General features: G+C 41.7%; 2 protein-coding genes across 2 annotated transcripts; one reads left to right on the top strand and one right to left on the bottom strand.

Annotated features, from left to right (window-relative positions):
* Nucleotides 1-13,455, top strand: ccn6 (cellular communication network factor 6). Its single transcript, XM_031800177.1, has 5 exons — nt 1-216; nt 7,370-7,652; nt 8,086-8,340; nt 8,982-9,175; nt 12,440-13,455. The coding sequence occupies exons 1-5, from the start codon at nt 169-171 to the stop codon at nt 12,719-12,721; spliced, it is 1,062 nt and encodes a 353-aa protein (XP_031656037.1). The 5' UTR covers nt 1-168; the 3' UTR covers nt 12,722-13,455.
* On the bottom strand, nt 12,972-24,138 carry tube1 (tubulin, epsilon 1). The gene is made up of 12 exons (XM_020455283.2): nt 23,759-24,138; nt 23,410-23,483; nt 23,126-23,178; nt 22,920-22,980; nt 22,716-22,831; nt 22,289-22,410; nt 21,954-22,141; nt 21,653-21,825; nt 21,191-21,331; nt 18,774-18,914; nt 13,980-14,154; nt 12,972-13,712 (listed from the first exon to the last, which is right to left on the bottom strand). Exons 1-12 carry the CDS (start codon nt 23,781-23,783, stop codon nt 13,554-13,556), a joined length of 1,428 nt encoding a protein of 475 aa, XP_020310872.1. The 5' UTR covers nt 23,784-24,138; the 3' UTR covers nt 12,972-13,553.
* Nucleotides 24,139-24,542: the final 404 nt, after the last annotated feature.

Raw genomic sequence — 24,542 nt, 5'->3', positions numbered from 1 at the left:
ACAGAAAGGTGTGCTTGAAGGAGACAGAGGGGTGCTTTGTGCCTCTCCACCAGGTCAGCTCCCTCGATCTCTCTTTCCCATTCCCCCTCCTCTCTCGGTCGCTATCCCTCCTTCCCACTCCTTCGTTCTCGAGCTCCCAGAGTTCACCCAAACCTGGGTACTTAAAAGATGCTATCTCTGCTCTGCTCTTTGCTGATGGTCATTCTAGCTCAACAGGTAAGAGCTGCGACTTTCCTTTTCTCTTAACAAAAATGATGGGTTGTGTCTCCGCGGTCTCTGATAGGACCAGGCTTGATGTGATACTCAGGGAGAACCAGGAAAAGGTGTTGACAACAAACCATAGAGAAAGGTGGTAGGGTTGATCTCAAAGTAAGGCATCAGTTGAACAGATGTTATTCACACTTTACAATTTCGGGTACTTACGTTACTTTCTAGGTTCAAGTGTTTTATTGGCCTTATTTTATATATACAACTTGATTCAAGGTTTTGTTTTGAATGAGTGGCTAATTCTACAGTGGCAGGAAATTACTATTGTGGCTTGCTAAGTGAGGTAACGTCACAGTAAAGTCGCAGTCAAAGGGGTTCCCTTCACGTCACTTTTTAAAAGACGTTCCTGGCAAAAGAGGGCAAGAGGTATGAGGTTCGCTGTGCTTTTCAAATGAGCGCACTCTGTAAACCTGGTAGAAAGGATTCCAATATTTGGCATAATTAATCAATCAAATGTATTTTATAAAGCCTGATTTACAACAACAGTTGTCACAAATTGCTATACAGATACCCAGCCTAAAACACCAAAGAGCAAGCAATGCAGATGTAGCACAGTGGCTACGAAAAACTCCCCAAAAATGCTGGAACCTAGGAAGAAACCTAGAGAGGAACCAGCCTCCGAGGGGTGTCCAGTCCTCTTCTGGCTGTGCCGGGTAAAATTATAAGAGTACGGCCATTTAGTAGAGAAAAGAGTTGAGATTGTAATCAGGGGTTGGGGAAATATTTTGGTTTTACAACGGTTTTCCACGATTGCAAAAACAGGGTACTTTGCCCTTGTCAATATCTCTGTTTTTATTGTCATAAAGTGCATGTCTAAGATCACACGGGACACCAGAAAGGACAAGAAAGTTTTGAGATCAGACAGTGCACCAGATAGGACAGACAGACCCTTGCCCCCCACACTCACTTCGCCAAAGCCCAGCCCTCACACCACCAAAGGGAAATCAACAGACCACTAACGTACTACCCTGAGACAAGGCAGAGTAAAGCCCACAAAGATCTCCTTAACCATACGAGCCCGAGGGGTGTACAAAACCGGACAGAAAGATCACGTCAGTGGCTCAAGTCGAGTATAGCAAAAAAAGCCTAGCATGTCGTGATGCGCCATAGGGATGGCATGGGAGGCCCCCGTAATAGGGTCAGAGGCAGAAAATCCATGTGGCGAGGGGAGAGCCGGCTAGGCAAAAACAGCAAGGATGGTTCGTCACTCCAGTGCCTTGCCGTTCACTTTCACACTCCTGGGCCAGACTACACTCAATCATAGGACCTACTGAAGTGTTGAGTCTTCAGTAAGGACTTAAAGGTTGAGAGACCGAGTCTGTGTCTCTCACATGGATCGGCAGACCATTCCATAAAAATGTTGCTCTATATGTGAAATCCCCACCTCCACCTGTTTGCTTAGAAATTCTGGGACAATAAGGAGGCCTGCGTCTTGTGACCATGGCATATGTGTAGATATGTATGGCAGGACCAAATCAGAGAGATAGTAGGAGCAAGTCCATGCAATGCTTTGTAGGTTAACAGTAAAACCTTGAAATCAGCCCTAGACTTAACAGCAAGTCAGTTGATAATGATTATCTGAAGTACCCAAAAAGGCCAATAGATGTCATCTGATAAAATTCCATACATTCCTTGAAAGTTACCAAAATTCCAGTAGTTTACTGGTAAATTTAGAAAGTTTCCAATAATATACCATCCATTTGCAGCCCTAATCATAATCAATGGACATTCCATAGAGTTGTACCTTTTTTATATAATACATTTTAAATCTGTGCTATAGAATTTCTATATGTTGGAACAGAAATGAATTGCTCCCAGTTAAACTGACCTAAATACTGCGACTTACTGCTAATGTACAAAGGAGCTACTTGTTTACGTCTGAGGGCTGAAGAGGTTTTTCGAGGGCTCCATGTTGATTTAAACATGGCAATTTATAGATTAATAACAGGTCACTGCTGATTATGGAATGAAAAAGACAAAGATTGTAAAGCAATTTACACATCAGGTATGTATGATATGTTGTGTGTATCAAAATGACATTCTGAATTCTATCACTATTAATACTGATATAATTTCTAGAATTTTTTGCCTAAGATCGATTTTTATCATTCACTAATGGAATTTGTTGATTATTTTGTAAGAACACCATGTTACTAGTCCTGCATTGTTTTGGTGTTCTAATCTTTTTATCCTTGTTCGTAGCCTCTTGACTGTTGTGAATGTTCTACCTCAGGTGACTTCTTGGTGAACTTTAAACTTTACCAAGAATTTACCAAAGGCAAAACTATATGAAGTCACATAAGGCAACACAGTCGCTGGCTTTGTTACCTATTGGGTAACGATTAACTTAGACTACATATCCATAACACATTTACAGTATTACACGTCTATAAGCATTTCATTACCATTTTATAACAGGTCCCAACCGCATTATTAAAGGTTATTAAAGTACATCCATAGTATATCTATTGCAGATTCATGACATGCTATGCAATAGCTAATATTTAGGTATCTTAATACAGTAGATGCAACATTACAATGAACGTGTAGTGTCATCATTATGGCAGTTGTTTTTATTTTCTATAAGAGTGCTTCTGTATACCAATGTTAGTCAATACGCGAAAAGGTATACACGGGTTGGCTGACAACATCACGAAAATGTTATGATGGTGCCGGACGCCGTGCGTTGTTATGATGCTGACCCGTCAGATAGCTAGCAACAATGACAAGAAGCTTCCATGTGGGGAATCGTAGGTGGCTTGTTTCAGCTAGTTCTATGTAGTTCGTGATACGTCTTGCTTTGAGGTGTTTTGGCTGATTTCATGACAATGCTAATATGGCTAAAATTCGCTAGCTTAGCGAACAAACAACTGTAACGACGTATTTGAGAGACAAGTGCTCTTCGTGCAAATGTATTTATCTTTTCAATACACATTTGGAGACTAAATATAGTTTACAACAAGCCAACTCTGTCTGTGTTGCCCAAAAGTGGTGCACATATCGGTTTTGTTGCTAAACAACCAACCCACCTATAGGCCCGTGACTTACCTTCTTCTCACCAATTCCTGTAGTTGAGGGTTGTAGTTGAGGGTCAAAATATAACTCATTAGAATTATTTCCAATCACTTGGCAAATTTTTCAGATATAAGTGGTATATTTTAAAAACTCTTACGTACAAAACCGATAAGACTTGTAATGCCCCCAATCTTATGTTCAGAACCTTCGATTGTGCATTCACCCATGAGTCATTCATGAAAAATCTACGTTTTCCGTGAAATACCATGAGAATATTTAGTTTTGTCACCAATACATCAAATAATGAAAGGCTCACCATTTAAGTCATTTTAACTACCAATTGAATCCAATAGCAAATAATACATGATACACATTTCAAAACTGTTATTTTTGAAGTGCTGAATACAAACAATAGTAGATGGTATCATTTTCCATACAGTATTTTACGATTACTTGACATAAAACTAAAAATAAATGTATGCAATGGCAGGTTGTGAGCATGTTGAGAAATATGTATGTTTTACAGTTCATTATCCTTTTACAGTAGATCAAATCATCAGAAATATTGGTTTTGTATGACATTTCTGCCCCATGCAACATTGTACAAGATCACCTTTCTATGCAACTGATACAGTACAGTATTGCCTGTCAGCCTACAGTGTATCAAATAAATGTATATAATGAATGGAATATATTGTTATATACAACCCAAGGATTTCAGCAGTGCATTGTACACTACACTATAATTCCAAAGGGCAGCACATAGTGACTCTGTCCACTTTGTCCTATTGAAGCAATGGAGAATGATGAAGTAGTATTTACAGCCACATCCATATATGATTTGGTGCTACATTCCAACATAACTTAATGTCCAACTTATACATTGATAGAATTGTACAGTGTTCATCAGTTAATAAACTATATACTTTAACTAGACACTACATCATTTGGTTCAGTAGTTATTCGTTTTGAGTAGTTTGATTAAGTGATAATCGATTATATTGTTAACAAATTACAAGAAAATCATATCAAAAGTAAAGTTCATTTTGAAAAGTAGATATTTTGATTGAATATGTATCCACATTGAAAGAGTGATTTGGTGCAGTGAACAAGTGACTTTGTGGATTTGTTTGCTGTACTCAGCAAATAAAAATGTGCTTAGTTTTGAAACCATTTTGATGTTTAGATTTTTGCTTAGAGTTGTGAAAATGTACCATGTACTTGTGAAAATTGCACCAAAGTGAAAAAGAACTGTAACAGCCCTGCTTCACATCATAATTAGACCTAAATTGGCCATACTGGTTTATAACGCACGCATGAAGGGTCTATGTATGAATTCTATTCAGTCAAAGTCAAGTTAAATCTATTTTCCCATTCATAATGCATTGATAGCTAAGCACTTCATGGTAATTAATGCTGCGTTCACGTGCTATCAGAGTTAGCGAAAGCTCCTAGTTCCCAGTGGGAACTTTCACTTGAATGACCCTCCAAGTCGGAATTAAAAGTAAAATTGGGAAACGGAGAAAATGTTGTCACCCGATTTGCTGTGTGACATTTTTTTTCACCTTTTCAACCAAAAAAATGACACAAGTTTGACAATACAACCGTATCAATATGGATAATGTTGCTAGTCTGACCATATTGTTAAGCAAGCTAGCTAACTTTATTATTAGCAATGTTAGCAACTTTATCAAGCTAGCTAAAATGTCCGACTTCAAAAGCACTTGAACACAATCATGTCTGACTTACCACTTCCCAGTTTCCTATTTCTCACGAGCATGTGAAGCCTGCATACCTGTGCAGTTTGCCACTCTGATCTATAACACCAACATTATAAGGTCTATGAATTCTATGCAGTCATTGTACTGTCATTGCTATTTTCCGATTTCTAAAGCATTTATAAACATGCCTCACTTATAAAAAATACTCAGCTACTAAATATACTTATAAAAAATACTTAGACCTGGCTACTTAGCTACTAATGTAGCTAGCTAAGCCCCTGGCACAATGTAAACACGTTCATCATCATTAAACTCATGAAACATTAAGTAACATTTTATGTTACTATTTACAGTGTACTTTGGGACATAAAACGTTTTAAAATATGACAAATAAAGAGACAGAAAGCTGTTGCTTTTGTTTTGACTGCAAAGAAGAGGAGAGCTGAGAGGTCAGTGACGTCACTTCCAGGTGACAGCCTACAGTGCATTCAGAAAGTGACTTTTTCCACATTTTGGTACGTTACAGCCTTATCCTAAAAGAGATTCAATTGTTTCCCCTCAATCTACACACAATACCACATAATCACAGGGGGAAAAAAGTTTTTTAGAAATGTTTGCAAATGTATACATTTTTTTAAACTGACATTTTACATAAGTATTCAGAACCTTTACTCAGTACTTTATTGAAGCAACTTTGGCAGCTATTACAGCCTCAAGTCTTCTTTGGTATGACACTACAAGCTTGGCACACCTATATTTGGGGAGTTTCTCCCATTCTTCTATGCAGATCCTCTCAAGCTCTGTCAGGTTGAATGGGGAGTGTCGCTGCACAGCTATTTTCAGGTCTCTCCAGAGATGTTAGATCGGGTTCAAGTCTGGGCTCTGGCTGGGACACCCAACGACATTCAGAGACTTGTCCCGAAGCCACTCCTGTGTTATCTTGGCTGTGTGCTTAGGGTACTTGTACTCTCTTTTATTTTCAAGTTAATTGATTTTAGAATAAATCTGAAACCTAACAAAATGTGGTAAATTCAAGGGTCTGAATACTTTCCAAAGGCACTGAGTATACAAAATAGGACGTAGAGAGAGACCAGGTAAATCCAGGTGAAAGCTATGATCACTTATTGATGTCAGTTTTTAAATCCACTTCAATCAGTGTAGATGAAGGGGAGGAGACAAGTTAAAACTGGATTTTTAAGCCTTGAGACATGGATTGTGTATGTGCGCCGTTCAGAGGATGAATGGGCAAGACAACAAATGTAAGTGCTTTTTAACCGGGTATGGTAGCTGGTGCTAGGCGCCTCCCTTCGTGTCAAGAACTGCAACGCTGCTAGGTTTCCTGTGTGTATCAAGAATGGTGCACCACCCAAAGGACATTCAGCCAACTTGACACAACTGTGAGAAGCATTGGAGTCAACATATGCCAGCATTCCTGTGGAACGCTTTCGACACATGCCCCAATGAATTGAGTCTGTTCTGAGAGCAAAATGTGTGTGTGTGTCGAAAGGGGGGGGGCAGTACGTCCAACTGGCCTCATAACCGCAGGCCACGTGTATGGTGTGAGACCGGCAAGGCTTTTGCATGACAATAACCGACTGACAAAATTACATGACCGTCACAGCCCTAGCTTGGCCTTTAGGCATATTCACTAACACTGGTATGGCAGAAGCACACTACAGTGTCATTGCAATTATGCATCTATTAAGATACCTAAATATGAGCTCTTGCATAGCATGACATGAATGCACTATAGATCAAATCAAATTCAATTGGTCACATACACATGGTTAGCAGATGGTAATGCGAGTGTAGCGAAATGCTTGTGCTTCTAGTTTCGACTATGCATTAAAATCTAACAAGTAATCTAATCAATCAAATTCACAACAACTACCTTATACACACAATGTATACTAATATGCGATGGATATAGTTCATTATGAATTAACATTTAACAATGTGGTTAGGACCTGTTAGAGCAAGTTAATGAAATGCTTATAGGCGTGTAATGAATGCATTATGGCTATGTAATCAAAGTAAATCGTTAGCCTGTTAATTCCACCTCCCAAGCAGTGGTCTTTTACCACTGCACCACATGGAGACCCTGAGTGGCGCAGAGGTCTAAGGCACTGCATCTCGGTGCTTGAGGCGTCATTACAGACACCCTGGTTCAATTCCAGGCTGTATCACAACCGAGCGTGATTGGTAGTCCCATAGGGCGGGGCACAATTGGCCCAGCGTCGTCCGGGTTTGGCCGGTGTAGGCCGTCATTGTAAATAAGACTTTGTTCTTAACTGACTTGCCTAGTTAAACAAAGGTTACATATTAAAAACCCTACAAGAACCCTGTCCTTCCTACCTTCCCTCCAGTCTCTATGCAGGGCTCAGAACCATGGTGGGCAGCTGTCTGGTCCGCGAGGAGGCAAGGCCGTGTTGGAGAGGAAACAGTTGTGCCAGTGGCCGTGTAAGTGCAAGGCCAAGCCCCAGTGTGCCCCGGGGGTCAGCTCAGTGCTGGACGGCTGTGGCTGCTGTAAGAGCTGCGCCCGGCAGATAGGAGAGGCCTGCAACGAGAGGGACATCTGCGACCCCCACAAGGGCATGTACTGCGACTTCTCTAATGACCAGCCGCGATATGAGGTCGGAGTCTGCGCTTGTGAGTGAACTTTTCGTTTCATATGTTACCCCTTCGGGCTATTCATAAGAGTTAAAAGTCAATGTATGACTGAATGTCTCAAGGTCAATAACTTTTTTTCAGAGGGGGCAGGAGCTGGATTGTGTAATAGGACCCAGCTACTTCAAAGACCTGGCTAGAAACTGTACTACAGCTAAATACTTTAATCCCATGCTACTCACTCAGGATTGTAGATTTGCATAAACCTGTAGTTCCATGGGATTGGTAGAGTCATTTACCTTTAGTCTCTTTGATCATGAAAAGAACCCAGTAGGTCGCACACATATATCAATCAGGCAAACACCCCAAGGCCACCCACACTAATAGAAACACACTAAGACCAGAAGACTGCTGCAAGCAGTGCACAGGCCAGTCAACCGAGTCGTGTTCAATTTCCCCATTTCCTTCTCTGTAGACTTGATGGCAGTTGGTTGTGACCTGAATGGGGCCCACTATGAGAACGGCGAGGCCTTCCAGCCCAGCCCGCTGTATAAATGCACGTGCATCGCGGGAGCCATCGGCTGCACCCCGGCCTTCATCCAGAAGCCCGCTGGTCTCCTGGGTCCTGCCCCTCTGAGGAGCAACGCACCCCTGCCAGCTGGCCTGCAGAGCGCCCCTGGTGCCTCCAGAAAACACCAGCAGGACACACCAAACATGGCCGCCATGCCAGGTGTGTGTTTGCAGGGAAAACCAGGGCCAGAACCGCCAGCTTGTCTGCCCTGGAATGCTAATTGCTGTAAAAGCTGGATGGAAAGAGGGAGGCGTTTTTGTTTACTTTGGCTGGGAAGTGCAGAGGGTGGATGGAGTGTGGCTGACTGACTGTGGTTAGCCACACAGAGGGAGTAGGGTGGATGGTTCCAGTAATGCACAAACGTCCATAGAGAGAGCTCTAGTTCACTTTCCATCAAAAGCACCAATGCCTCTTTTAAGTATGCTTCTTTTGATATATTTGAGTAAATGTTTGCTTTGCTTGGCTTGATAAACACAAACGTCCTGCTTTCTAGTGAATCTGAAAGGTTAGCCGTCACTAGGTGTTGATGTTTTTGATATTGCCAACACACAAATCAAATATGTTTGCAATCACTGACTTCAAACCTTACAAAGAGGCAATTGAAACCATCTTGACATCATGGCCCACCTAAAGATAATTTCTCTCCAACTGGGCTTTCCAATCATCTTTAGCAGGCAGAATGACTGAGGACCGAGAGCTCTTGATTCACTCTGAACAGCATGTGCTCTATAGCAGTATGGCGGCGTACAGGCCGGGTTCCTTCCTCTAGCGATGCCCTTTTAATACTGTAAAACCGAAAGCTTACAGGGATCCTCCTTTAGCCTGGAAGAAGAATTGCCTGATCCAGACCACTCCGTGGAGCCCCTGCTCCAAGACCTGCGGTCTGGGTATCTCAGTCCGGGTCAACAATGACAACGGCAAGTGTGAGATGAGGAAGGACCGCCGCCTCTGCCTGTTGCGGCCGTGTGAGAAGCGCATCATGAAGTCCGTCCAGGTGACTGACCACTGATCAGCCAGGCTCTTCTCTGAGAGATGATGTGTTCTGATGGTGATCGGTGAAATGTTAAATAACTGACTTGTAAGCCCACAACACCCAGTGATATTTCTAATTCAGAAAATATGACAATGGTCTGGGAACTACTGTATACAGTGCCTTCAGAAAGAATTCACACCTTTTGACTTTTTCCACATTTTGTTTTGTTACAGCCTGCATTTAAAATGGGTTAGATTGAGATGATGTCGTCACTGGCCTACACACAATACCCCACAATATCAAAGTGGTATTATGCTTTTAGAAATGTTTACAAATGAAAAGTTGAAATGTCTTGAGTCAATAAGTATTCAACCCTTTTGTTATGGCAAGACTAAATATGTTCAGGAGTAAAATGTGCTTAACAAGTCACATAATAAGTTGCATGGACTCACTCTGTGCAATAATTGTATTTAACATGATTTTTAAATGACTACCTCATCTCTGTACCCCACACTTACAATCATCTGTAGGGTCCCTCAGTCGAGCAGTGGCTTTTAGACATAGATTCAACCAGGTTTTCCAATGCCTCGCAAAGAAGGGCACATATTGGTAGATAGGTAAAATAGCAGACATTGAATATCCCTTTGAGCATGGTGAACTTATAAATTACACGTTGGATGGTGTATCAATATGCTCACTAAGAATATACAGGCGTCCTTCTTAACTCAGTTGCCGGAGAGAAAGAAAACCGCTCAGGGATTACACCATGAGGCCAACGGTGACTTTAAAACAGTTAAGAGTTTAATGGCTGTGATAGGAGAAAACTGAGGATGGATCAACAACATTGTAGCTACTCACTAAATGACAGATTGAAAAGAAGGAAGCCTGTATAGAATAAAAAAACATTCCAAAACATTCATCCTGTTTGTAATACGGCGTGAAAGTAATACAGAAAAAAATGTGACAAAGAAACAAACTTTATGTCCGTAATACAAAGCGTTATGTTTGGTGCAAATCCAACCACAACACATCACAGAGTACCACTCTTCATATTTTCAAGAATGGTGGTGGCTGTTGTTATGGGTACGTTTGTCATCGGCAAAGAATAGGGAGGGGGGGGGGGGGCAAATATACACTGGAGTTGCTTATCAAGATGACATGGAGTGGCCTAGATACAGTTTGACTTAAATTGTCTTGAAAATCTATGGCAAGACTTGAAAATGTCTGTCTAGCAATGATCAACAACCACCTTGACAGAATTTGAAGAAATTTAAAAAGATAATCTGCAAATATTGTACAATCCAGGTGTGTAAATCTCTTAGAGACTCACAGCTGTAATCACTGCCAAAGGTGATTCTAACATGTATTGACTCAGGGGGTTGAATACATATCTAATCAAGATATATATATATATATATATATATATATATTACCAGTCAAATGTTTAGACACACCTACTCATTCAAGGGGTTTTCTTTATTTTTACTATTCTACATTGTAGAATAATAGTGAAGACATCAAACCTATGAAATAACACATATGGAACTTTGTTCAAAATATATATTTTATATTTATATTTGAAATTCTTCAAAGTAGCCACTCTTTGCCTTGATGACAGCTTTGCACACGCTTGGCATTCTCTCAACCAGCTTCATGAGGTAATCACCTTGAATGCATTTCAATTAACAGGTGTGCCTTGTTAAAAGTTCATTTGTGTCCAAACATTTAACTGGTACTGTATATAAACTCAGCAAAAAAAGAAACATCCTCTCACTGTCAACTGCGTTTATTTTCAGCAAACGTAACATGTGTAAATATTTGTATGAACATAAGATTCAACAACTGAGATATAAACGGAACAAGTTCCACAGACATGTGATTAACAGAAATTGAATAATGTGTCCCTGAACAAAGGGGGAGGGTCAAAATCAAAAGTAACAGTCAGTATCTGGTGTGGCCACCAGCTGCATTAAGTACTGCAGCGCATCTCCTCCTCATGGACTGCACCAGATTTGCCAGTTCTTTCTGTGAGATGTCACCCCACTCTTCCACCAAGGTACCTGCAAGTTCCCTGACATTTCTGGGGGGAATGGCCCTAGCCCTCACCCTCCGATCCAACAGGTCCCAGACGTGCTCAATGGGATTGAGATCCGGGCTCTTCGCTGGCCATGTCTTGCAGGAAATCATGCTGGAGGGTCATGTCAGGATGAGCCTGCAGGAAGGGTACAACATGAGGATGCCTTCCCTGTAACGCACAGCATTGAGATTGCCTGCAATGACAACAAGCTCAGTCCGATGATGCTGTGACACACCGCCCCAGACCACAACGGACCAACCACCTCCAAATCGATCCTGCTCCAGAGCACAGGCCTGTGTAATGCTCATTCCTTCGACGATAAACGCAAATCCGACCATTACCCCTGGTGAGGCAAAACCCTGACTCGTCAGTGAAGAGCACTTTTTGTCAGTCCTGTCTGGTACAGCGACGGTGGGTTTGTGCCCATAGGCGACGTTGTTGTCGGTGATGTCTGGTGAGGACCTGCCTTACAACAGGCCTACAAGCCCTCAGTCCAGCCTATCTCAGTCTATTGCGGACAGTCTGAGCACTGATGGAGGGATTGTGCGTTCCTGGTGTAACTCGGGTAGTTGTTGTTGCCATCCTGTACCTGTCCCGCAGGTGTGATGTTCGGATGTACCTATCCTGTGCAGGTGTTGTTACACGTGGTCTGCCACTGCGAGGACAATCAGCTGTCCATCCTGTCTTAGGCGTCTCACAGTATGGACATTGCAACATATTGCCCTGGCCACATCTGCAGTCCTCATGCCTCCTTGCAGCATGCCTAAGGCACGTTCACGCAGTTTAGCAGGGACCTTGGGCATCTTTCTTTCTGTGTTTTTCAGAGGCCGTAGAAAGGCCTCTTTAGTGTCCTAAGTGTTCATAACTGTGACCTTAATTGCCTACCGTCTGTAAGCTGTTAGTATCTTAATGACCATTCCACAGGTGCATGTTCATTCATTTTTTATGGTTCATTGAACAAGCATGGGAAACCATGTTTAAACCCTTTACAATGAGTTTATATCCATTTTGACATAGTATTTTGTGTGGATCTTTAACAAATCTATTTTTATTTCACTTTGTAGCACAACAAAATGTGAAAAGTCAAGGAGTGTGAATTCTTTCTGAAGGCACTGTATGTTCACAAAAGGAGAGCAGAAGTATGATAGGGTTTCTATCAATCTATCATATGACAAGAGAAGATTTAACTATGTCCCTTTTCCCTCTAGATGCTGAGAGGAAAGACGTGCAAGCCCAAGTTCCAGGCTAAGAAAGCAGAGAAGCTGACCCTGTCTGGGTGCACCAGCACCAAAAGTTTCAAACCCACTTACTGCGGCATCTGCACTGACAAGCGCTGTTGCGTCCCCAACAAATCCAAAATGGTGACCGTCAACTTCAAGTGCAAGGGCGGCTCCAACGTGCACTGGAAGATGCAGTGGATAACGTCCTGCGTGTGCCAGAGGAAGTGTAATGACCCTGGGGACATGTTCGCAGAGCTACGCTTCCTCTAGCACCTTCTCCAGCATCTATAAATCAACCTCAGAGCCATGTCCATGCCCATAGACTAACACAGGCCTGGCCTATCTGCCTCTGTGCTGCCCGAGTCGGTATGGTATTTGTGTGTACAGGGCTGAGCTGGTCAGGGTTCGGCCTGGCCATGAAGTGCTACTAAACAGTGCCTGTGTTCTCTGGCGATATGCCAGTGGGCTGGTATGGAAAGTTTAAACGTAGAACCTCAACTCATGAAGACGGGAGAGAAACAACTTGTATATTAGTATATTGCTTGACAATTAACATAAAAGGAAATGTAATGTACGTGATGACAATGTGGGGTTAGACCTCAATTATATGGTTTTTACAGTACCTCATTAAACAATAAGGCTGTGAGTGAGGCCATTAGTGGCAACAAGGATAGATAGAGCTAACATGTTTGCTCGATCTTAATTCATCTCTGTGTACCAGCTGGATCACAATACATCTTCCTACCAGTTAATTCTCAACATAGTTTGCACCACAATACCTCATACAATCTCATGTCCTCTGATTCACTAGAAATTTAGATTCAGAATCAAATTAATTGTTATTTTTTTGTTGTATTTTCCCCTGTGTTGTTGACCCTTTTCAAGGCATACATATTCATAACTCAGTTATCCATTAAAAATAAATTACAATTAATAAGGAATATCATTTAGACAGGTAAGAAATGCTTTGTAACTTATAAAAATAAATCAACCAAGTTATCAAATTACAGTACTATTTTCTGCTAATAAAACACAAAAGTGCTTTGCACACACACTACACTCCACTATGTGTAGTCTGCTAGTGCGAACACACAGAGGACCTTCATGTGGCGATGTTGAGCCTGGCAGCGTCAGGCATAAGTCTGTCCTTGGTGGCATCCAGCTGACTGTACTCTTCTATCAGAGAAGAGAGGGAGGAGATCGCCTCCGTGAAGCAGCCCTGCTCCATCCCGTCCACATGCAGGTAGTGATGCATGTGAGCCTGTCAAAACAATCCATCGTGTCAGACAAGAAAACTCCACACGGATTGCAAAAGGAAGGACAAAAAGTGATTGGGAAAACACAGGGGCCTTTACAACCCTACTTAGAGAACATTAACTGTTGGTCTTTCCTTAGTATAACTCTGCTATTGTCCACTGTGAAATAGAAATGGGTCTTTTTGCTGTCTTTTAACCCTCAATCTTCTGGACCGTAAACACTTATTTTGCAACAGAGTTTTGGATTGTTGCGATTGAAGATTAGGATGTACCTTCTTCCTGTAGAGCTTGGTGAAGCGGTCTCGGAGCTCCATGAAGGTGGATTTGACACAGGTGTTGTTGGCCAGGGCTAGTAGTGAGTGGGAGTGACCCACAGGGGGCACAGAACACAGGCCTGTCTTCCATCCCTCCTGATTCCACGACACAAAAGGCAGCATGGGCTTCAGTCTGAGAGGAAGAAGGAAAGGAGAATAAATGCTGCTTTTCTATGAAGACAGATCCGCTTGTCCTTCTCCTTAGAGAATATGAATTAAAAGTGCATTTTAGGCTCTGGGAAAAATCAGCCCACAGGGTGTTTTTTATTTATTCATTTTTTTACTTCATCACAAGAAACCCATTAAGACCGGGGTCTCCTTTTCAAAAAGGTGCCCTGAACACAGCAATACAACAAAATGATCACTCTAACAAAGACAACAAAAAAAACTACAACATTTACAAAAAATAAAATACAACTCATATTCAACACATTTAATACTAGAGTAAAAAACTGCCATGGCGGCACCGGGGACTCAAGATGCAAAGAGTTTCAAGAATGGGGACCATTAAAATGGAACGCGTATTTACCTAGAGTGATAAGGAGTCGGACTAGTGGAATCTCGAGTTCACCACCCCTATGAATGGGTTTGGTGTCTCACTTTTTCTCTCTCCCCTGTGAAGTTAAGTAGGTTGCAAGCTTTTTCAGGAGAGCTTTGTAAACAAAAAGGAACTAATGAAGTGGTCTATGGGACTTTAGTGAGCACCAGCCGACCTTCTGACACAGGATGCAGTGATGAGTACTAAACCAGTCACCTGTGATAGAGCACTTCGCTTTATGGTTGACTGCATCCAAAGGTTTTAAAGTGGTGTCTGCTGCAATTTGATAAATGGTGTCACCATAGTCCAAAACAGTCAGGAAAGTTGATTTTAAAACCTGTTTCCTGCTGTTTAGAGAGAGGCAAGATTTATTTCTAAAAAAAAGAAGCCCACTTTAAACCTTAGCTTTTTAAACTAGCTCATCATGCTTTTTTAAAAACATGAGATCTTTAATAATCCAAAATGGCCAGACATTTATTGGCAGGAACACACACACACGATGAGAGAATCAGCCAATGAGTAAATACTGTAAGTAGTCCATCCGAGACATGTTTTGCATGAATTAGAGAACATATTTAGATTTGCCCGAATTAAGTCAACAAGGGCTTTCTGTAATGTACTGTAACATAATCAGATTGCAGCTCTAACATAGCTTGGTCAACAGTTGGTGCAAATGACGTACATAACCGTATCGTCTGCATACAGATTCATATTACAGGAGATTACAGGTCCCAGACACTGAAACAACCCACATATCCAGGGTTGACATTAAAAACGGTATCTTTATGTGCAGGCTAATTCAACAACCAAGGTGAATAATACGGTCGCTAATCGAAAGCCACTAAACGTGCCAAGAGGTCTCTGTGCTCCAGGAGATTTCCCCTCCTGATTTAGATGGTGGTCACACACACACGCAAGTATGTGCTCTCATAGAAGCTCCTGTTTCTGTTGCTCTTGACAACATGCCACGTGAAAAAGGTCTCTGCAGGGAGGGAAGAAGGTGGGAGCTGAATGGGCCAGTCATGAATCAGGGGCGTCTGTACTGGAGCACAAACACACAGCGGTGAATGGGAACACTATTTGAGAGAGTGAGCAGTCGGGGAAGGTCATCTCTGGGTCTTATGAGTAGTTATGATGCTGGGTGAACTGGCAGCCCTTTTTATTTGAGACAGGGGAGGGGAGGATAGTGCTCAAAGTCATTTCCCCCGTGGGGGATGAGTGAAGAATGGATTGTTCCATGTCATTTCAGCAAGCCACGACACCCACCATCTCAAATTGTTCTGAAGTTTGGTCCAACTCAGATGTTTGGTACGACACTGAATAAAAATATAAATGCAACATGTAAATGTTCTGGTCCCATGTTTCATGAGCTGAAAAACGATCCCAGAAATGTTCCATACGTACAAAAACCTTATGTCTCTCAAATTTTGTGGACAAATTAGTTTACATCCCTGTTAGTGAGCATTTTATCCTTTGTCAAGATATGCCACACCTGCCATGTGGATGGACTACGAAGAAGCTGATTAAACAGCATGAACATGACACAGGTAATGATCATGGGGACAATAAAAGGACACTTCAAAATGTGCAGTTTTATCACGCAACACTATGCCGCAGATGTTACAAGTTGAGGGTGCGTGCAATTGGCATGCAGACTGCAGGAATGTCCATCAGAGCTGTATCCAGAGAATTGAATGAGCCGCCTACCAACGTTGTTTTAGAGAATTTGGCAGTACGTCCAACAGGCCTCACAACCACAAGTAACCACACCAGCCCAGGACCTCCACATCTGGCTTCTTCACCTGCGGGATCGTCATAGAGGGAGGGCATGGTGCTGAGGAGTATTTGTCTCTAATAAAGCCCTTTTGTGGAGAAAAAAACAATTCTGATTGGCTGTGGGTGGGAGGGCCTATGCCCCTGCCCAATCATGTGAAATCCATAGATTAGGGCCTAATACATTTATTTATATATGAACTGTAACTCAGCAAAATTGTTGCGTTTTTATTTTTGATCAGTATATGTATGTATATATATATATATATATACATACACATACATATACACACAAACACAGTACCAGTATGAGGGCATTTTCTGTTAAACCATACCAATGCTTGTGCACTAAAATATCCTTCTTTAGGCATTGGGCTTGAGTTTGTTAAATAAACTAACTCATATAAGATAGAAAAGTATGTTTTGCATTAATAGAGGCCTGTGTGTGTAGAACGACCCCATGATGTCTGGGTGCTCAGCCAAGACAGAAACTAACTGGTTCCTCCTAGCTTAACTGGAGACAGAGTGAAGGTTAAATCCTGCACACCGGTGACAGAGCTGTTGTTCTGTTTGGAGCCTGTTTCTGGGCCAAAGTTTCATGCTTTGTGTGTGTGTGTGTGTGACCAGTAGGACCATACATCATCTTGGACGACAGTCAAAGGCGCTTGCTTGCCCAACTTGGGGGAACCGTTGAGCTACTGTTAGAGGAAGTATGTCTGGAGTGACTTCCTGTCACTTTGGTACCCATTGTCCTCACTCAGTTGTGACAGACTGAGACAACCTCTCCATTATCGTCTGTACCCTGTAACCCAGTTGTCTCCACACACACACCCTTGTTTTTGAAAGAAAAGTTTTTTTTTTGTCCATTAAAATAACATCAATTTGATCAGAAATACAGTGTAGACATTGTTAATGTTGTAAATGACTATTGTAGCTGGAAACGGCAGATTTTTTAAATGGAATATCTACAACGGCGTACAGCGGCCTATTATCAGCAACCATCACGCCTGTGTTCCAATGTCACGTTGTGTCAGCTAATCCCCGTATCATTTTAAAAAGGATAATTGATCATTAGAAAACCCTTCTGCAATTATGTTAGCACAGCTGAATTAAAGAAGCAATAAAACTGGCCTTCTTTAGACTAGTTGTGTATCTGGAGCATCAGCATTTTTTGGTTCAAAATGGTCAGAAACAAATCATTTTCTTCTGAAACTCATCAGTCTATTCTTGTTCTGAGAAATTAAGTCTATTCCATGCGAGAAATGGCCAAGAAACTGAAGATCTTGTACAATGCTGTGTACTACTTACAGAACAGCTAAAACAAGATCTAATCATAATAGAAAGAGGAGTGGGAGGCCCCGGTGCACAACTGAGCAAGAGGACAAGTACATTAGTGTCTAGTTTGAGAAACAGACGCCTCACAAGTCCTCAACGTGCAGCTTCATTAAATAGCACACGCAAAACACCAGTCTCAACGTCAACAGTGAAGAGGCGACTCCGGGATGCTGGCCTTCTAGGCAGAGTTCCTCTGTCCAGTGTCTGTGTCCTTTTGCCCATCTTAATCTTTTATTTTTATTGGCCAGTCTGATGTGGCTTTTTCTTTGCAACTCTGCCGAGAAGGCCAGCATCCCGGAGTCGCCTCTTCACTGAATTCACGGCACACTTAACCAGGATGGCTACCATAGCATTCTGCAGCGATGAGCAATCCCATCTGGTTTGCGCTTAGTGGGACTATCATTTGTTTTTCAACAGGACAATGACCCAAAACACACCTACAGGCTGTGCAAGGGCTATTTGACTAAGGAGAGTGATGAGTGCTGCATCAGATGACCTGGCCTCCACAATCAACCGACCTCAACCCAATTGAGATGGTTTGGGATGAGTTGGACAGCAGAGTGAAGGAAAAGAAGCCAACAAGTGCTCAGCATATGTGGGAACTCCTTCAAGACTGTTGGAAAAGCATTCCTCATGAAGCTGGTTGAGAGAATGCCAAGAGTGTACAAAGCTGTCATCAAGGCAAAGGGTGGCAACTTTGAAGAATCTCAAATATATATATATATTTGGATTAGTTTTAACACATCTTAGGTTTCTACATGATTCCGTGTGTTATTTCATAGTTTTGATGCTTTCACCATTAATCTACAACATAGAACATATTAAAAAGAAAGAAAAACCCTGGGATGAGTAGGTGTGCAAACTTTTGACTGGTACTGTATTTATTGAATATTATGTGAACCATAAAAATAAATAAGAAAGGGCCAATTTGCGTGCAATCAATTAGCTTATTTTCTCCGAGATCAAATACAATTTCAACGAATAAAAATGTTTCAGGAATGCGACTCTTACTTGTTTCTAACTACAGAAAAAATGTCAGGAAAATCTGAGACGGTGCGTGTGCTTTTTGAGGTAGAACAATCCTAGTAGCTCTCTCTGGGTCTCACCTCTCTATGTTCCTGCGGAGATCAGACACTTGCACGTTGCCACGGACCATGAGGGCACAGGCCAGGTACAGGCTGTGTTTGGGGTCAGCCCGGATCAGCTGGTGGTCTTTACTGAAGGCATCAGTGAACATCTGATCAAGCCTGAGGTAGACAGGGTACACAGCTAAGGAACAACAACTATACAGAAGGGATACATGCCATTTACATTTGACTCATTCAGTAGACACTATTATCCATGGTGCCAAACTAACAAAAAAAGTGCATTCAACTAAGAAATGTGAAATACCACACTAGCTCTTTTGCAGTACACTTAACATTATACAGGCTTGGACATGATCATTGGCACAATGTGCTGCTAATATATTTTCCACGTTCATCCAGAAAAGAGACCCACTCGAGTGAAAAGGAGTTCCTGTTCCGTCTTGTCCTGTACATTTTTGCCTGTACTACTGTCCCAATCGATCAACAGTTCTATTCCCCCACAACTTTCCTGTCCCGATAAAAATCACCTCCGCTCAATTTAAAACGCACAGAAATCAGAAATAACTTATTCCATTAACTGCACTCTGCTGCATGAGTTTCCATACCAATGGCCTCACGAGACAAGAGTGGGGGCTGGTAGCTAGCTACTATTTTGTTGCCTGCCCAGTTGGGTACAAAAACATTTATGCAGTAAGTATATTTTGATTTGTTTCACACTTTTTTGGTTACTACATGATTCCATATGTGTTATTTCATAGTTTTGATGTCTTCACTATTATTCTACAATATAGAAAATAGTAGAAATAAAGAAAAACCCTTGAATGAGTAGGTGTGTCCAAACTTTTGACTGGTACTGTATAAATAAATGGCATATATTATGTATAATATTGATATTTATTATGTGAATTGTTGGAATCATATAATTAAAAATGAGTAGGCTATTCTAATTCTGTGGTTGGTGTCATGAAAGTGAATGAAAAAGACAGTATAGTAGGAGTTGTGAAGTCAGTGCTTCCCAGGGGACCCAACCCTTTGAATAGAAATGTTATCAAGATTTTAGATGTTATCAAGCTTCACCTATTCTCTCTGATCCAGAACATGTTTGTTCATGCAACCTGCTGCCACCACCACTGGCAAGCACCTGTATTCAGTGATGCCAAGATTGAGCAACTTTTCAGACTACCCTGTATGAGGATTCTGTGTTACGCACTATAGCCCATTACCATACATGTGATTGAATATTATCTGCTGTTTGTCTTGTGTGGATGTATGTATGTGTTATGCACTATAGCCCGTTACCATATATGTGATTGAATATTATCTGCAGTTTGTCTTGTGTGGGTGTATGTATGTGTTATGCAACCCTAACACCTGGCAACTTTTTAAATTTTAAACAGCACCTAGCAACAAATCTACTTTTAAAAATGCATTTGGAACTTTTAGCAACTTTTGAAAAGTGACTCAAACGCTAAAATGCACTAATTTTCCCACTAAATGACACAAAAACTATTTTCTCTGTCACACACTCGGTCACAACACACATGCCTGGCTGCAAAAGTGCATTGTGAGTGATGTCAGTAGCAGGCGCTCAGCTCGTGCACAGCCAGCAGCAATGACTGCAAATTGCAAATCATTGTTGGCTGACTGCAGCTGCCTGTGCGCGAGCTGAGCGTCTGCTGCGAACGTCACTAACAATGCACTTTGCAGCCAAGCATGATAACTAATTACCAATACACTGCTTAAAACTATAATTGTTCAGAATGTGTAGGTTTACTAGATTAAAAGAAAATAAGTCAAATGTAATTATTCAATAATGTGTAAATGTTCAATAATTAAGTGTTATGTTTAAAAATAAAAATATCTGATCATATAAAAAGTCTTGGGTTTATTACTTTTACAAATAAAAATGTGATAAACAAAAAAAATCTAAACTAACAAATGTCAAATCGAGTAACGTTATTGTGTATTCTACGTAATGATGCAGTTTTACGTTATTACGCAATGATATCACAACGTCATTTAGCAACTTTTAGCAACAAATCGACCTGCCTCAAGCAACTTCCCCTGTAAATGAGTTGGCAACACTGCCTGTATTAGAGCTAACGTTTGCTAGCCAGATATGCCCTAGCTTCATATTACGTGCTAGCTCAATGCATTTACCTAGCGATTAGCATTAGCAGCTAATGCAAAATAATTATGTGGAGCTTGCTTAGACTAACTTACTAGCAGTTGGCAGAGATGAAGAAAATAATAGTACAATATAAAACATGTGGATTGATATGAAGAAGCAAAGTTGAAAGCAGCATCGTTCTTGTTTCTTGACTGCATGGGATTCCTGTTCCCTTGTCAATCCTGTTCCAAATATAATATTCTGAGTTACAGAAAAGTCTAAACAAAAGAGGAGTAAAATTAGCAATAGGGACAGCAGAGCAGACCTTCGGGTGGGGATGTTGACATCAGCCAGGGTGTAAAGAGGGGTGAGGCTGGGCACCAGGTAGTGCAGTCGAGGGAAGGGCACCAGGTTCATGGCTATCTCATTCAGGTCCATGTTGAGTGATCCCTCAAAACGAGCTGAACTGCAATAAAAGAGAAACAAACAGTTCATTGATATCACAGACATTTCACAATCAAGCAGACAGATGCTATCGCCTAAAACAATCAAGTGGTCTTCTTTATTGACATAAATAACCCCTTTAACAGTTCAATGACGTTGTTGCTGGTGAGATTTTTTGAAATTCGAATGAAATTCCGATTTTTCTCTTGATTTTTACAGTGGCAGTAAAATGCACTGGAGACCAGACTCCAAACACCTGGGAGGCTTAATGAAGAGAGTCTTGTCAAGGTAAATAAAAGGCCTAGTGCCACAGACAGCAGTCAGTTCGTCTCCAGTAGTCTACCTGGTGATATTGAGCAGCAGGTTGGCTATGATGTTGTTCATGGCATCAAAAGGCTTCTCGGCTCCACTGACCCCTCCCTGGCCTGAGATGATGGCACTGTCCTTCTTGATCACAGAACCTGGCTTCCCACTGTGGGACATGTGCTTGATCTTGTTCACTATGTCTACCAGTGACTGGAAAAGGAATCATAAGAATGGACAAATGGAAGGGAATTGTTATTTACAACAGTCAGTAAGATTGTAAAACATTGTCATGCATCGTATGCATAATACGGAAATACAACACACGCACGCAAACACACCTGATTCTCCACAGGGAGGACACAGTCGGCATGCTCGGTGAGCTCCCGCATGGCCAAGACACTGTTGTAGGGGGAAGTGACGACATCGTCCTCTGCTGAGGGGTAGACTGAGGTGACGATACGACATACCTCGGGGAACTCCTCCTCCAGAAGTTTCAACACACAGGTGCCCAGGCCTGATCCAGTTCCTGACCATCACAGCACAGGACACAACACATCATGGTTATCCAAAACGTTACACTGAAAAAGCAGAACACGCCAACGTCGTTCATGTAGTAATAATGCGTTTCAGTAGTTGTGAGACTATGTATACATTTGTACACTCGAGTCCTCACCTCCACCCATGGAGTGAATGAGAAAGAAGCACTGCAGGCAGTCACAATGCTCTGCTGCCCTCCTCAGCTGGTCCACAATCTGTTCCCTGTAGGCTGAGCCATACGTCCAGTGGCCCACTGCCCTGGAGAGGAATAAACAGGTGGCACAGTTGTTTTACAAATTCATGTTATCAAACATAAAATGTACCTGCAATTGTACTGATGGAAATTACTACTGAGTGCCAGTCTGGTGCTATCATGCCAAGTCCTTGTCACTCATAGTTATGCCATAAGAAATGGAGTTGGCAAGAGCACCAACAGATCTGGGACCAGCCTGGGAAATGACCATGTATAGCCTATACAGAAAAATAAATAAAGAGTTTCATAAGCAGTATTTTGAAGGAATGCGAAATGGCACCCCGCGAGGCAGGCAGGCACAGTCGCTAACCAGTTGTTGCCTGAGCCAGACACATCAGTGATGAGCTGAGTGGTATCAAACAATTCTCTCAGCGGGCCCTGTAGGATCTCATTCACCACACCCTCCTCCATGTCCACCAGCACCGCCTGTAGTGAAGACATTAGTCTTGTCAGAGTGTGTGAAGCCGACAAACAAACACGTCAAAGTGAAGCAATAACTGTCACTGGAATTTACCCTGGCCTTCAGGGATTGGATCCTCCCACCAGTGATGTCACAAGATCCCCCGACGCTTCTCCTGGAAATACACACATAGCAGGGAACCACAGCGGTCATTTGAGAAGGCACTCCATTTGTTTGTCTGAATGAACATGCACATTTCACAGCCATGTGGTAGCTAGGGTTGAATGGATCACAGCAAGAGATTGGCAGGATGGAATTACCTTGAGTCAACATTCCGAAAGAAGCTGCTCAGCGCCTCATCGTAGATTCCTTTCTAAAATAAATAAATGGGAAGGACATGCTAGCGATAATGCAGCTTGGGTAATGAATAGCCTATGCCTGTTGTCCAATGGAAACATACCAGTAGACTAACTTCCTGTCCCATTTCACACAACAAGTGAGAAGACAACAGGAGGCAAGTATATTTAGGTTACCAGCCTAGACTTTTTCCACATAAAATCAAATATTTTATCTTTATTTATTTTCTTTAAAAAGCATTACTTACTTTATTGACATGGGAATGTTCCCGCAAAGCAAGATCCCAAAACCTGCAGCCCACCTGGTTACCACACTGCCCAACTGCAGAACACAGACCATGAAAGCTAAGGGGATAGTCTGTCATAGAAAATTGTGAAACCAGCTGACCCATGTAAACATTAGCTAGCTCTTCCAGTTTCAAGTAATGATATTCCCATTGATATGCCTCACTCATCAGCCATCTGGGTAACACAACTTTCGCCAACATGGCGCTGCTTTGTTTACGAGACCACGGTAAACAATGAGCTCAAAATAGATCATCTTGGTCACTGCTCAAAAATCGTAGAAGTCAGATAGACAGTATCAAACAAACTCACCCTGTACAACAACTGATTGTGTCATCACTGGAAATAATAGCGGTCTTCTACGACTTTGTGCAACGTTCTCGTTTACAGAACATCATATCAACTTTCAGGGAAAATGTATACGACTGTAACAAGACACTTTTATATCCGCCGCGCACGTTTGTCGCATGTTGATGGCGTATATTTGTCATGGAAACATAAACCGTGGACCAATGCAACTTGTTTCTTTCATCATATTCCTCCCTTCAGTTTGACATCGGCTTGCATCTGTATGGCCGAGATGCAATGGCGATGAATGTTGAAGCAATCGAAGAAGAACGCGATGAATCAGCACAGAGAAATGTTCCATCAACTTCCATTTTCCACTGTCATCATACGCTAGATGGCAGTACACTGTGGTTGAAATTCATACCTCTCCCTCCTAGAATAATAAACAAGGTAAGACCTTATTTATTGCATTATATATACTTTCCATAACAAATTGTATGGAAAGCAATATATTTTCCATACAGCATTTGGGGTTTAAGGCCGCCTTCCTGATTCAAAATTTAAAATAAAACCATACTTGATGGTCAAAACCAACTTACTCCGCACAACTACAATAGTACATCGACAAAACTAAAACAAACTCACACTTCTTCCTTTCTCAAAGTTCCATATTTCCCCACTCAGTCTCTTGGGCCTGAGTGGGTAGTACGGCTCGTGACAACCTTTCATGTAACTCATTCATAGAGAAGTCCTCCAATCCCAGAAACTGCTCCACAATTATGTCCGTTTTTCTGGAGTTTTTCTACAC

This window comes from Oncorhynchus kisutch, linkage group LG21 (assembly GCF_002021735.2).
Source record: "Oncorhynchus kisutch isolate 150728-3 linkage group LG21, Okis_V2, whole genome shotgun sequence".
NCBI classification, from domain to species: domain Eukaryota; kingdom Metazoa; phylum Chordata; class Actinopteri; order Salmoniformes; family Salmonidae; genus Oncorhynchus; species Oncorhynchus kisutch.
This window is presented reverse-complemented; position numbering and strand designations above follow the sequence as displayed.